Consider the following 16,098-nt stretch of genomic DNA (forward strand, 5'->3'; position numbering starts at 1 on the left):
CAAAATGATTCCTTGGTCTACATGACAGAGGCAAGTTTGTTCTACATTACATATTACTTTTTGAACATTACAAAAACATTGTATCCCGCTGAACACGCCCCCGAGCACAGAGCGGTAGGGGACAAGTGGAAAAAAAAGAACTAACACGAGTGCTGAAGAAAGCCTTGAATTAGGGCTGTCCTGTCGAGCCTTAAATAGAGTGGAGGCCAGGATGAAAACTGACAGATCATAGAAGATGAATGGACACAAACACATTTATCTTTTATCACAGAGGAAGTATTTGCATTAACAGAGTATGCAGACCCATACATTCAAGGCTCAAGACAATGTAGAAATTGTTTATGACATGATGGTAAACAAGGTGCCCCCCCCCCCCCAATCGTCTATCCAATATATTCCAAAAGTATTCGAACTCCATTAAAATAAATCTGTTTACACCCCAACGCATACAGTATAATAATTTAGACTTCAATCTAGCTACTTCTCTCTAGAACCCACATCTAACGTTATAGTTCAACTTATATCATTGTCATATGCTTATCATTTACCTTAATATTACCAGGTACCAAGTTGACTAAGACCATTACTTTAAAGTGGACAGTGTTTGTCTGAATCTGTATTCCTTGACTTGTCGGGCTGCCACTACAGTGGCCTGGTTCAAAGCCTGGTTGGGCCTAGACAACAAGAGCCCTTAGAGTACAATCTACAGTCACTTCACCACCCCAGAGAGGAAAGCAAGACACCAGAAAGGGGAAGGAGGGAAGAAGGGAATGTACAAAAGAGAAGGGCCTTGGAGTCGGAGCAAAAGACAGAAATCAGTGTCTTTGAGCACATGCAGCTTACTTGACATATAATAACAATACAAAGCAAACTAAATCAATCCACGGAATAGTATCAAACATATTAACCACAATGTTAAAGACACATAACATATAAAGATGACATCAAGCCCCGATACAGGATGATTGATTCAGACAGCCATCCATTACATAGGATATCAGCTGGGTGAAAGACAAGGGATCCAAGCACACATCTAACAAGAGTCTCTTTAGTTTCTAAAGAATCTAAATTCTAGATTCTAAAGAAGCAGCTCCCACTGCTTACGTACGAACCCCCCCTCCATTAACATTTCAGTCTTCGGACCTCATCAGAGCATATGACCAAACTGTTAGCCCCTCCATAAAAAGGTGAAGTCAAGCTAACAATGTTTGTCAAATGGATTCTCTTTTGCCACCATAGTAAAATGTATACATGCTTATGCAAAATCACAGCCACCATGTAAGAAAAAGGTTACGTTAGAATGGTGTAATTAGTAGTCTTACAAGCAAAAGCCAGTTCAAAGTGTACAGGTATGTGTATTGTATTAAGCTAAAATAAATACAAGCCATAGTCAATAATATAAAGCTCACATTCATTGTCATGCATACTTGACTGTCATATTCAACAATTCCCCTTCCCCGGCTGATGTTAATATGGATGTCATCTTATCTCAATCAATATTTACACGACAGTCCTATCTACTTACTTACACACACACACACACACACACACACACACACACACACACACACACACACACACACACACACACACACACACACACACACACACACACACACACACACACACACACACACACACACACACACACACACACACACACACACACACACTAGTATTTCCAGTTCATGTGATGTAATGGAGTAAATGGCCATTTCTCTTCAGTCTGTCTGCCATATAATACAGCATCTAAATTATCCTGGAATCCCTGTTGGTGCTGGGAACTGGGCGTGATCCAGCCAGTCGCTGCTTAACCTTAATCAATACTTATCTTATTTATGAAATATGCTGTATATAATAGTCATGCTGCATGCATGAGCCTGTAGTACTTGGCTACAGCAGGAGCAAACTCAATGCTTTGGGGACAGCAGGGTTGGATTTTAAAAAGTGCCAACATTTTAGTAACACACGGGCGCATGATTACAGATTCATATAATGCAAGTAACAGTGCATGAGAAACAACAATACAAAAACAGAACAAAAATCCATAGAATTGATCAATCAAAAAAGTCCACTTATTATGGAGAGTCCTGAGGCGTCGATCAAAGGAGGATGAGAGAAGAAGACAGACTGTCCCAGCATCCCTCCATCAGCCCCATTCTTGACTCACATAGCGTGGCAGCAAACATTGTGTCCTTTCTCCTTCTTCCCTCTATTTCCCTCTCTCTCTGTTTCTTACTCTCTCTCTGCCTCAGTGCAGTAGTAGCATGTTGCTGTTCAGCAGCAGTAGTGCAGTAGAGGTGAGAACAGCTAGCAGTCCCTGGTATCCTCCTCCCAGTCTCTCCACTCCTCCTCTGGGTCTTTCCCGGGGCGTGTTCTTCTTGTCCTCCTTTTTTTCTCCAGGTAGTGTTCGGCGTACACCATGTAAAGCTCCACACACCTCCGGGCCTTCATCTGCTCTATCAGCGCTGGGTAGCCAATCTCAGAGATGCTCACTATATTTTCCTCATCATCATCCTCAGGCTCAGCTATGGCTGGAGAGAGGGGCTTGGCTGCAGGAGGGGGGGTTTGAGGGTTTGGATTCAAGGGTTCAGGGGTCACAGGCTTCTCAGTCGCTGCTGTACCGTTACTCTCAGCTGTGACATTACTCTCACTGGAACTGCCCTCTGTGGCAGAGCTGTTACTGGGGCCACTGCCTGGTGCTTGGGTGGAACCGGGGTCGGTAGTATTGCTGGAACCTCCAGGAACAGGGGCTGGCTCTTCACTCTTCTCCCCGACTGCAGGGCCTCCTCCACTGGGTACGACTACCTGAGTGCTGGGGCTGTCTGCAGCTCCCTGTGGTGGTGAGTTCTCCCTGGCTCCTGTTTCCGATCCACCATTCTCCCCACCTCTCAGCAGGTCAGTCCTCTTCATACAGTTCTTCATGTAGTTATCATAGGACTGTGGAGGCGGGCTGAAGTGGTAGTCCCTGCTGTAGTCATTGTCATCAGTGGATTTGGTGCCGTACCTCCTGTACATGTAGTGGTTATAGTAGTACTCCTCCTGGGGGTTGTGAAAGCCAAAGTGAGGCCGAGGAAACCGGCCCAGTCCATAACCCAGAGCCATCCCAGCCACAACCCCAGCCCCGGCCGCCATCGCTGCATTACGCCCAAACCCCCTGGACTGCTGCGAGGGTCCCATCCCCATCCCCTGCACGGAGCGGGAGAACGGGGAGCCACCGGCACCACCATACCCCCCATAGCCGTAACTGCCCCCGTAGCCAGGGCTAAGGATCCGGTTGTTGGGGTTTTGGTTCATGTAGCCCCCTCCATAACCGCCACCATAGCCTCCACCATAGCCTCCACCATAGCCTCCACCATAGCCTCCACCAGCTGGGTATCTGTTTGGATAGCCTCCTGCCGGGTAGCCCCCTGGGTAGCCTCCAGCTGGATATCCTCCAGCAGGGTAGCCACCTTGGTTAGGGTAGCCACCTTGGTTAGGGTAGCCACCTTGGTTAGGGTATCCTGCCCTGCCTGGCTGTTGAGGGTACCCCCCTGGTTGCTGTGGATAACCTCCTGGTTGCTGCGGGTACCCTGCTTGGGGGTTCTGTGGGCTCTGGGGCTGGCGAGGGTAATTCCCTGGCTGGTTATTGGTCCCTTGGTTGGGTCTGCGTTGGGTGTTGCTGCCTCCACGGTTGGAAGTGGAAGAAGGTTTCTTCCCAAAGCCTATGCTGGATTTACCACCAAAGCCTCCTCCCCCTCTCTTGGCCAGGGAGAGGTGGGCATTGAGCAGCAGGAGAGAAAGGCACAGCACGGCCAGAGGAGAGCTGAGCTTCATCATTACTGCACTGCAGAGACAGAGAGAAGGAGAGAGAGAGCAATAAAGGGGGAGAAGAAGAAAGTTAGAATTTCCATTATCTAATTTCTGTGGATGACACTCACCGGTTCCTTTTTAAAAGAAATTCTTACAGTATAACATTTTTCAGATAACCATATAGGTCAATACTGTAGACTCTACACAACTGTAATTTAGAGAATAAAAAATAAGAGTCTTTAAATAAGTGTTTATTCCTCCAGTCCAAGTCCCACCAGTTCCATCTGTGATGATTAGTAGTTAGAGGAACTGGCCCAACTCAAAATGTTAAGACAAATCATAAACCTACATAGACAATAGGACTGTACGTACAACTAGAAAATCATTTTTAAAAGTAAGCTAGAGAGTTTGAGAATGTGTTCCCTCATTCGGTCTCTGAGGTGATTAACCGAACTACCAGATACAGTAAACACCAAGCCAACAGGGTGGAAAATCCCCAGAGTGCCCAGTGTATCCTCTGGGTGTAAATAATTTAAAATGAGTCACTATAGCTACTTGGTTAATGATAAGAGTAGCGCTGACTGAAGAATGGTGGGGACCTGGGTCACAAGACACATTAGTTAATTCCATTTCCATCCAAAATGTTATAGAACCAAAAATGCTGTAGAAGCCAAAGCCCTTCCGTACTGCCCCACACATTGCCAAACTTGGGTTAGGCCTGTATCTCAATATTCAGATCTGTCTACATTACATAATAATCATGTAGACCGAGAGCCATATACAGTATATATTTAAATATATGGTTCTGTGTAGGCCTACTGCATGAATACATAAAACAATGGGAGCCTTGCCCAAAATACAGTCTTAAGCCAGTGGTCAATATAGGGATGTATTTCTCTATTCATTCTGTACCATGCGCGCACATCAATGTGGATGTTATGAAACTGATCTAGACGGGCTCACATACGGCCTTCATTTGCCCACTTCGGTGTGTATGCTATAGTTGACAAAGTAGCGTAAATAGTAATGTCTTGGGAAATTCTTTTGAGCATTCATCGTAAGTAACCCAGAGTGCCCGATAGCCAATGTTGGCTGTCTAACCGAGAACAAAAATAACATACAGTGCTCTCAAAAAGTATTCATTTCCCTTGACGCATTGCACATTTTGTTGTGTTACAGCCTGAAAATGGAATAAATAGATTGTCACCCATCTACACACAATACCCCATAATGACAAAGTAAAAACATGCTTTTAGACAGCTTTGTAAAATGTATTGAAAATAAAATACAGAAATATCTTTTCTCAAGCTATGTTAGGCTTCATGGGGAGCGTAGGTAAACAGCCATCTTTGTGTCCTTCCTTCCACTGATCTTCAATGGGATTCAAGTCTGGGCATTGGCTGGGCCAATCAAGGACTTTCACATTCTTGTTCTGAAGCCATTCCAGCGATGCTTTGGCTGTATGCTTGGGGTCATTGTCCTGTTGGAATGTAAATCTTCGCCCCCAGCCGAAGGTCTTTTGTACTCTGAAGCAGGTTCTCAAGGATTTGCCTGTATTTGGCTCCATTCATTGTTCCCTCTATCCTTACTAGTCTCCCAGTCCTTGATGATGAAAAGCATCCTCATAGCATGATTCTGCCACCACCATGCTTCACGGTAGGAATGTTAGACGGGTGATGAGCTGTGTCTGGGTTTCTCCAGACATAGAGCTTTGCATTTAAGCCAGAGTTCAATTTTTGTCTTAGCAGACTACATAATCTTTTGCCTTATGCTCTCGGTCTTTCACGTGCCTTTTTGCAAACTAAAAGGTGCACTGTCATGTGCAATATAACAATTGATATGTGCAAACTATGGCATAAGGGAAACATGAGCGGATAAGAGGCAAATCGTAATTTCGATGAACGTCTTAGAGAGAGTAGTCGAAACAACTATTTGTTCAGCACTCTTGAAATGTACAGCGACAGAAATCAGAACATGGGCCGTTCTTACAGTATTATCCTTGTACACCAAAACCGTAGCATAAATAACGGGGGCAATTAAGCACACAATGAAAGCTTTTACAATATTCAATGATGACATTTCCCTAAAACAGGCTATAGGCTACAAGTGACACATAGGCTACTAACAGCTTACTACACAACATACACTTAGTATTACTTTCTTAGCTCCAGTATACATATCTCCCTGGCATATTACATCTTTTATGCAGCATTATAAACTGGGTGGTTCGAGACCTGAATGCTGATTGGCTGACAGCCGTGGTATATCAGACTGTATACCACGATTATGACAAAACATTTATTTTTACTGCTCTAATTTCGTTGGTAACCAGATTATAATAGCAAATCAAAATGAAATGTTATTGGTCACATACACATGTTTAGCAGATGTTATTTTGGGTGTATGGAAATGCTTGTGTAGCTCCAACAGTGCAGCAATATCTAACAAGAAATATCTAACAATTTCACAACAATACACACAAATCTAAAGTAAAGGAATGGAATTAAGAACACATAAATATTTGGATGAGCAATGTCGGAGCAGCATAGACTAAAATACAGTAGAATAGAAAACAGTATATACACGAGATGAGTAATGCAAAATATGTTAACATTATTAAAGTGACTACTGTTCCATTATTAAAGTGTCCAGTGATTTCATGGCTATGTATATAGGGCAGCAGCCTCTAAGGTGCTAATGATGGCTATTTACCAGTTTGATGGCCTTGAGATAAAAGCTGTTTTTCAGTCTCTCTGTCCCAGCTTTGATGCATCTGTACAGACCTCGCCTTCTGGATGATAGCAGGGTGAACAGGTCGTGGCTTTCTGAGGTTGAAGAGGTGCTGTTGCGCCTTCTTCGCCACACAGTCTGTGTGGGTGAATCATTTCAGTTTGTCAGTGATTTGTACGCTGAGGAACTTGAAGCTTTCCACCTTCTCCACTGTGGTCCCATCGATGTGGATAGTGGGGTGCTCCCTCTGCTGATTCCTGAAGTCCACGATCAGCTCCTTTGTTTTGTTGATGTTGAGTGAGAGGTTGGCACCACACTCCCAGGGCCCAGGGTCTCATCATTGTTGGTGATCAGGCCTACTACTGTTGTGTCGTCTGCAAACTTGATGATTGAGTTGGAGGTGTGTGTGGCCACGCAGTCATGGGTGAACAGGGAGTACAGGAGGGGGCTGAGCACGCATGCTTGTGGGGCCCCTGTGCTGAGGATCAGCGAAGTGGAGGTGTTTCCTACCTTCACCACCTGGGGGCCGTCAGGAAGTCCAGGACCCAGTTCCACAGGGTGGGGTTCAGACCCAGGGCACCGAGCTTAATGATGAGCTTGCAGGGTACTATGGTGTTGAATGCTGAGCTATAGTCAATGGACAGCATTCTTACATAGCATTCTCTTGTCCAGACAGGATAGGGCAGTGTGCAGTGCGATGGCGATTGCAGCGTCGGTGGATCTATTGGGGTGGCAAGCAAATTGAAGTGGGTCTAGGGTGGCCGGGAAGGTAGAGGTGATATGATCCTTGACTAGTCTCTCAAAGCACTTCATGATGACAGAAGTGAGTGCTACAAGGCGATAGTCATTTAGTTCAGTTACCTTTGTTTTCTTGGGTACAGGAACAATGGTGGACATCTTGAAGCATGTGGGGACAGCAGACTGGGATAACTTTGTCATCAAAGTCTGGCATTCTCTGGATTTATGGTTCTTCCAAGACAACTGAGAACTCGGGGAAAAAACAAGGTCTAATGATGACGTCACAGATCTTCAGGTCTGAGTTTTAGAAAGAGGCCCAAGTTCGCAACTTGGAAATCCGAGTTGGAAGACCGTTCAAAACGTATTGAGATCTCAGTTGTCTTGAACGCACTGAAATCTGATATCCCCAGTTCCGAGTTTCAAGTTATTTTGAACGTGGCAGAAGTCATGCTGGATTGACAGCATGGCCAATGTATTCAATCTTGTCTGCCCCATGGTGTTGAGTGTGAATGCTTATCCTTTTAAGCTTGGAAAAGTGACCCTTTCAGAAAGATGTTTTAAATCCTTAAACCCAGACTTGGACCACACACCCTCTCCACCAAATAGCAGGCAGGGGAAGCAAAATAGTGATTGCTTTGTGACGATTGCAGTTCGCCATTGATTCCTTCCAACCCACTCATGGTTGAATTCTCAATTACGTTATGTGATGTTTATGTCCAATGTCCAATACATTTTATCTCTAAGTTATCTTTATATCACAAGGATTGAAAAGGATTTGCCAGTAGAGTGTCGACATGATTCAGACTATTTGTCTAGCTTGCTAGCTAAGATTGTGAAAGTATGATGTTGACATGATCAATCCAATCAAAGCTACGGTTGATGTGATTTGACGTCCTTTTATCTGTGGCCAATGACCTTGAGCCTTTGCTGGCTGCCCTGACACCACAGAAAGCACTGAGCAAAGCTGAAACACCTGCATTTTGGAGCTGCCTTACTCAAGAAAGAGACAATGTCTGTATGCAGCTTTATTAACTCAAGTATTGTTTTTTGTTTTTTTATTGTTTGCAAACTGATATGTGACACGAATTAATGCCAAAATAACATGCAAACAGGTGGGTCTCAATGACGGGTCACCACTGGCTCTAGGCAGAGTCTGGGTAGTTCCATATTCATGCCCAATGGAGACCACTGTGCTTTTTGAAACGTTCAACACTCTAGAAATGGTTTTATACCCTTCCCCAGATATACAGTGCATTCGGAAAGTATTCAGACCCCTTGACTTTTTCTACATTTTGTTATATCCTTATAACGAGAAACAAGATTATCTGGTCTGATGAAACCAGAGATTGAACTCTTTGGCCTGAATGCCAAGCGTCATGTCTGGAGGACACCTGGCACCATCCCTACGGTGAAGCATAGGGTTTAAGAGGATCTAAAAAGAAGAATGGGAGAAACTCCCCAAATATAGGTGTGCCAAGCTTGTAGCGTCATGCCCAAGAAGATTCGAGGCTGTAATCGCTGCCAAAGGTGTTTCAACAAAGTACTGAGTAAAGGGTCTGAATACTTTTTTATTTTTGATACGTTTGAAAAAAATGTTTTTGTTTTTGCTTTGTCATTAAGGATATTGTGCGTAGATTGATGGGGAGACGACAATTTTATATATTTTAGAATAGGGCTGTAATGTAACAACATTTGGAAAAATATGCCTCATCACAATTATATCTTGGAGATCTACGGACAGTTCCTTGGACTTAATGGTATAGTTTCTGCTATGACATGCACGGTCAACTTTGGGACCCGATATGGACAGGTGTTTCTTTCTAAATCATGTCCAAACAATTGAATTGGCCACAGGTGGATTCTAATCCAATTGTAGTGACATCTCAAGGATGATCAAAGGAAATTGGATGCAACTGAACTAAATGTGGAGTGTCATAGCAAAAGGGTGAGAATAATTATGCAAATAAGATTTTCTGTATTTAATTTTCAATAAATTTACAGCCATTTCTAAAAACACGTTTTCACTTTGTCATTATGGTATATTGTGTGTAGATGGGTGAGAAAAAAAGTAAATTGAGTCCATTTTGAATGCAGGCTGTAACAGCAAAAGTCAAGGGGTATGAGTACTTTCTGAAGGCACTAATCACTTGAATCGTTTCAAAATGGCGCTACAATGTGACAGTCACGCCACCTGGTCACATAACCTATACTAGCGTACTACACACATTATTCTAATCTTTACATAGCATTTGTGTATGCGATCCACAGATTATACAAATAACGGAGTTTACGACGTTGTTTGGCTACATTTATGTAAGGCGCGTGCGCCCTACAATTTGGTGATGTTTATCTCTGCAAAGGAACGCGTTAAAGCTCACCCCAAAATTCAGCGCGGTACCGAGTTTTATCATTGCGTAGAATATTTAAAACGTCAGTGTTGTCTACTCTTAATAGGCTATAAAGGCTATAAAAAGTCCGGTCATCTATTTCGGAAACGTCTGCACCTGCTCCGTTCTATCAAATCAGACAAGCACAATTCAAAAGCCAAACGTTCCCTATTTCATTGTATTTTAAAACTACACATTTTCTAAAAGAAATAGCATAAAATGTAGCACCTTACCGTTATTAATGTGCCAATGCGACGTTGATGACGCTTGTTTTGTCCGTTAGGTTGCCGCCGCCCTTTCTTGGATAGCAGTAGTTGAATAGGCCTACAGCGACTATTATTCTGCCAGCAGCACAAACGATAACGTCACGTTGGTATGGTAATGAGGAAACCTTCTAAATAAAAGCTTGCTTTTCAAAACATTGCATTCAAAATATATTACATTTTAATCACTGGCCACTTCTATTGTGACAACAAGAAAATGCAATGAGTAATTTATGAAAACAAATAAAAAATATGCTTTCAAAAAGTAATAATTATACCAATAACGAAAAATGCAATGTTGTCACTGGTATGTTGAGAATATTGGGTAGTATATATAACTTTTCAACCTATCTAATCTAAAGTGGGGTGGAAAATATCGGCCTGTTGCTGACTTTTCACTCCGTTCCCTCCATGGCTCCAAATGCAACACACTGTAATAGACGGGATACATATTGGCTTGTAGAGAGAACTTGTCAACCTTTCTCAGCTAAAGTGAGGTGGGGTCTCTATAGGGTCTCTCAATAGAGTCTCTACTAACCCAGTATATTGCATTGGGTGCTACAGAGCAATATCTAGACACTCAACATGTGGTCCCGAGAGTGGACTCTACAACACTGAATAAAATGTTGCCCTCTTGCTAAATTGACGATGAAAGCCATAGGGAAACAGTGCAAAACGGCTGGCTGTCAGGTCAATTGGTTATAATGATAGCCTACACAATAGCTTTCAACATACCAGTTTAATATTTCTAAATAAATGCTAGTATCAATAATACAATATAAAAAATAAAATGTCAAATTATCGTTTTATTTTTTCAGAGGTTGTTGCATGCTGTGAAAAACGGTTTCACTGCACTAGAGTGCAACAACTATCGATAATCCCAAAGTTTAGCATGTCTTTGCAGGGGTACTCTTAATTTAGACAAAAAAATATGTGATCATCCTGACATCATAATATCCTGCTGCTAGGAGAACGGTACATTTTACAGCGTGTCCTGTTTTTAATGATCCAGAGATAACTGGCAGGGGGAGTTTCCATTGACACGCTTACCAGAAGTTACCAACATGGACGCAAATATAACTTGGAGCCAGCAAGTGATGTCAATGTTGGGATGACAAACGAAGGACAAATGGATAATTAGCCCACAGAATGACTAGTTTTCACTTTTTTTATTTTGTAAGACTGTTCTTTGGCCTTATTAAGAGACCAATATTCAGCTTGCCATCATAGTTTTCCATTTTTGTATTTATAACACAACTGTCTACAACTATCCAGTGAATCCTTATCCTATCCTTTTTGGCACTGTCTCTATTCCTGCTTTCCCTCGAGCTGCACTCTCTCTCTCTCTCACACACACACCTTTGCTACTTGGGGAGCTGCAATTGCTTCCTGCCAAAGATTGTTCCCTGACTGACTCACCTCACTTTAGGGTTTAGATATACTGTACAGCATACCAGTCAGTCAAGACAATATTGTCATTGCAGATTTGATTCTATGAAGTAGAGATCAGTGCTAGACGTATCTCCTCTAAAACTGTATTCAATCAATAAATCCAGACTGGGTGATTGAAAGGAAACTGCAAGATCTTTTTCCTGTTAAGTCGCATGTTCCAACAATAAAAAAACAGTATGATAAAATGTATAATAAACTATTTTATCTCTTTACTTTTTATTGACTCTATTTCAATACATGAATCTATTCAGGTCCTATCTGGTTCTGATCTCGTGAGAAGAATGTAAACTTGCGAAATCAGGATGGTTCGTACGAGGCTATAGCGAGACAGGATGGAAAGTGGAAATGTGATAGGCTAAGCAATATCTGCACTTCACTGTAGGCTAAGTGCCAATCAGTTTATGCTATCATGCCAACTCCTTGTCAATCATTGTCATGCCAAGGTCCCCCTATCAAAATCCATGGTGTGCCATCCATGGTGAGTAACACTCATCCAGTGATTGCCATATGGTGTAATGTGGTCAATTCTACAAACCTGTGTGGTTAGAAACATTATTTATGAGTATTTATCTGGTGGGTGGTAGGAACATTCCATTTTCTCTTGGGTCAGTTGAGTAGCTTAAGCCAGGTATTCCCAAACTGGGGTACGGGTACAATGCCGACGGGGTACACCAAATACAAATGTGATTCACATTTTTTTTTTTATAATAGTACAAATTTAAATAGATGGTTTTGAAACTTTCTCTTCACATTTTCAAACAGTCCATTTATATATTTCAACAAAGCTATACATTTGGACGAGTTTTTTCTCCCTCGCCTGAGTAGCCTCGTTTCACTGCCAAAAATTAAATTAAACCATCTAGTGTTCAGCAAAATAACACCACAATGTCAAATACAGGTTGCCTAGTCAAATAATTAACATCCAATCACATTAACCATTGCTCTCTTGCGGGAATTCCACTAACGGTCTGTATGTAGCCAAATGTAACTGCTACTCATGTTGTTATCTGTACTGATGGCGCAAAAGCTTTGACAGGGAGATAGTGGAGTGGTAACGCGCATGCAAGCAGTTGCTCCCAACGCCACTTGGATACATTGCAGCATCCACAGAGAGGCTCTTGCTGCCAAGGGAATGCCTGACAGCTTGAAAGACATTTTGGACACTGCAGTGAAAATTGTTAACTTTGTTAAAGCAAGGCCCCTGAACAATCGTGTATTTTCTACACTATGCAATGATATGGGCAGCGACCATGTAGTGCTTTTACAACATACACAAGTGCGCTGGTTGTCAAGGGGCAAAGTATTGACACGTTTTTTGAATTGAGAGACGAGTTTAAAGTTTCTTTACTGACCATCATTTTCACTTGTCTGACCTCTTGCATGATGATGAGATTCTCACACAACTGGCCTATCTGGGTGATGTTTCTTCTTGCCTGAATGATCTGAATCTAGGATTACAGGGACTCTCTGCAACTATATTGAATGTGTGGGACAAATTGAGGCTATGATTAAGAAGTTGGAGCTCTTTTCTGTCTGCATTAACAAGGACAACACACAGGTATTTCCATCATTGTATGATTTTTTGTGTGCAAATGAACTCAAGCTTACGGACAATGTCAAATGTGATACAGCGAAGCACCTGAGTGAGTTGGGTGCGCAATTACGCAAGTGCATTTCCAAAACAGATAACACAAACAACTGGATTCGTTATCCCTTTCATGCATTGCCTCCAGTCCACTTATCAATATCTGAAGAAGAGAGTCTCATCGAAATTGTAACAAGCGGTTCTGTGAAAATGTAATTTAAGACACTGATGCCCTTTGCAACCATGTACCTATGTGAGAGTGGATTCTCAGCCCTCACTAGCATGAAAACTAAATACATGCACAAACTGTGTGTGGAAAATTATTTAAGACTGAGACTCTCTCCAATACAACACAACATTGCAGAGTTATGTGCATCCTTTCAAGCACACCCTTCTCATTAACCTGTGGGTTTTCCCCCCACAATGTTCGATTAAGAGATAAGGTTTTATATGTAAGATGGTTAAATAAAGAGCAAAATGATTGATTATTATTATATTATTATTTGTGCCCTAGTACTATAAGAGCTATTTTTCACTTCCCATGAGTATAAGAGCTCTTTGTCACTTCCCACGAGTATAAGAGCTCTTTGTCACTTCCCACGAGTATAAGAGCTCTTTGTCACTTCCCACGAGTATAAGAGCTCTTTGTCACTTCCCACGAGTATAAGAGCTCTTTGTCACTTCCCACGAGTATAAGAGCTCTTTGTCACTTCCCACGAGTATAAGAGCTCTTTGTCACTTCCCACGAGTATAAGAGCTCTTTGTCACTTCCCACAAGTCCGGTTGTGACAAAAACTCACACTCATTCTTATGTTTAATATATGTATCGTATAGTGTGTGTGTGTGTGGCAGGCTTACAATGATGGTTAAAAAAAAACAAGTTGAGAGTGCGCTGACTGACCCCGGTGCTAGAAGGGCTAAGCAGCTGGAGTGTAAACTAAGCCTCAATACCTCTCCATGCTGGTCTCATTTAGAAATGCAAAAACCCCCACGTTGCTCTAGTAATAGAGGTAATGGCGCTCTCTGGTGCCTATAGTCAGAAATGCATTGTTTTATACCATCATCCAGTCCCAATTAACTTCCTACCTGTCTCCCTTGGCCCTGAACATTTTTAATGTTTGCATGTGGAAATAATATGGTGGAAGATCCTCTACTACACTACTTTTACCTACCCAGACAGATCTGCAAGCGTGAAAGGGTTAGGACCTAGGGGACGGGATTGGGAGCAAATTGGGACTGTACCACATTTAAAGTGCTGGTCACATGTTTCATGAGCTGAAATAAAAGATCCCAGAAATGTTCTATATGCACAAAAAGCTTATTCCTCTCAAATGTACTCTTTGCAAATGTTTCCACAGGTGTTGCACTGTATCACGGATTGATATTATTCATATGACATTATAGACATTACAAGACAGTGAGGCTGTGTGGAGTTTGTCCTTTCTGAATGACTGTCTGCAACTTTTGTCATAATGGAACCCCTGTCCTCTTCAAACTGGCTTTTATCTTCATAGTTTACTAACTTATTTCATTTGGCACAACTCGTATGTGTTGCTACTATTAGCTAGCACTGCACTAACTATGAACATTATGGCTATGCTATGACCATGCATGAGTGCATTAGTGACTGATTGAAGTAGGTCAGGGATGGCCATCCCTCCTGAAGAGCTACTGGGTACACAGGCTTTTGATCCAGCCCATCTTCTAGCATACCTGATTTAGGTAGTCAACGTTCTGATGATCAGCCGATGAGTAGAATCAGATGTATGTAAGAACAAAAGCTTGCATAACCAGTAGATGTTCGGGAGAAGGGTTGGCCATCGCTGAAGTAGAGGTTACCCCGAACCACAGTTCTAGGAAGAGCATACCCTCCCCTAACAATAACCATTTGGGGGATGAAAACATATCTGACCGTGTATCAGTCATTATGGACAACCTCAGTCTCCTCCTTTGGGGGCTTTCCTTGAGTCAGACATTCTTCCTCTCATTTTAACCCTCCAGTCCACTAAGCTCATTAATGGAGGTCAGAAGACACTTTCAACATCATACATCATTGCTGTCAGACATGTACAGTATTTAAGTAACATTGAAAACAATACATCATTCTACTGTCAAATGACTGCTTGGGAGATGAAGTTCACAATTTATAGCATTAAATTCATAAAAACCCTTTACACTTGAGTCCTGTATTTTTATTTCTGGCAACAAACATTTGCTACCACGGTCTACAGATATCTGGCACAGCCACAGACCAGCTAGGAGGTTTACATACATAAAGCTTCAACATCTATCATGTGTGAGGGTTGAGTTCTCCCATGGATTTGTGTGGAAACTACCTCCAGACAATTCATATACCAATCCTATAATTTAAAATGTGTGACAAGCAGTGTGTGTGGAAAGGGGGGATAATTGAAACCTACCTCAAGAAACCAAAAGAAGAATATGCTCTAGTTCTATCCTAGTACCATTCTTTATCAGTAATGGACAAGGTAATATATACTGAACAAAATGATAAACGCAACATGCAACAATTTCAACAATTTTACTGAGTTATAGTTCATATATGGAAATCAGTCAATTGAAATAAATTGATTAGGCCCTAATCTATGGATTTCACGACTATGCCCTCCCAGGCCCACACACAAAAAGGCTTTATTACAGACAGCAATACTCCTCAGTTCTCATCAGCTATCCGGTTGTCTGGTTTCAGATGATCCTGCAGATGAATAAGCCGGATGTGGAGGTCTTGGGCTGGCATGGTTAAACATGGTCTGCGGTTGTGAAGCCGGTAGGACGTACTGCCTAATTCTCTAAAATGATAGAGGCGGCTTATAGGAGAGAAATTAACATTCAATTCCCTGGCAATAACTCTGGTGGAGATTCCTGCAGTCAGCACAGCATACCCATTGCACACTCCCTCAAAACTTGTCATCTGTTAACAAAACTGCACATTTTAGAGTGGCCTTTTGTCCCCAGCATAAGGCGCACCTGTGTAATGACCAATCTGTTTAATCAGTTTCTTGATAATCCATCCACCTGACAGGTTTGGCATATCTTGGCAAAGGAGAAATGCTCACTAACAGGGATGTAAACAAAACCAAATTTTATAAGCTTTTTGAGCGTATGGAACATTTCTAGGATATTTTATTTC

General features: G+C 42.1%; 1 protein-coding gene across 1 annotated transcript; it reads right to left on the bottom strand.

The window, feature by feature from the left end:
* Positions 1 to 236: 236 nt before the first annotated feature.
* On the bottom strand, positions 237 to 10,015 carry LOC124034199 (RNA-binding protein FUS-like). Its single transcript, XM_046347071.1, has 2 exons — positions 9,881 to 10,015; positions 237 to 3,826 (listed from the first exon to the last, which is right to left on the bottom strand). The coding sequence occupies exon 2, from the start codon at positions 3,817 to 3,819 to the stop codon at positions 2,311 to 2,313; it is 1,509 nt and encodes a 502-aa protein (XP_046203027.1). The 5' UTR covers positions 3,820 to 3,826; positions 9,881 to 10,015; the 3' UTR covers positions 237 to 2,310.
* Positions 10,016 to 16,098: the final 6,083 nt, after the last annotated feature.

This window comes from Oncorhynchus gorbuscha, linkage group LG04, assembly GCF_021184085.1.
Source record: "Oncorhynchus gorbuscha isolate QuinsamMale2020 ecotype Even-year linkage group LG04, OgorEven_v1.0, whole genome shotgun sequence".
Taxonomy (NCBI): domain Eukaryota; kingdom Metazoa; phylum Chordata; class Actinopteri; order Salmoniformes; family Salmonidae; genus Oncorhynchus; species Oncorhynchus gorbuscha.

What these genes read in the sequence shown, in the direction of transcription:
- LOC124034199 (XM_046347071.1), bottom strand. Translation starts at nt 3,819, where the DNA reads ATGATGAAGCTCAGCTCTCCTCTGGCCGTGCTGTGCCTTTCTCTCCTG.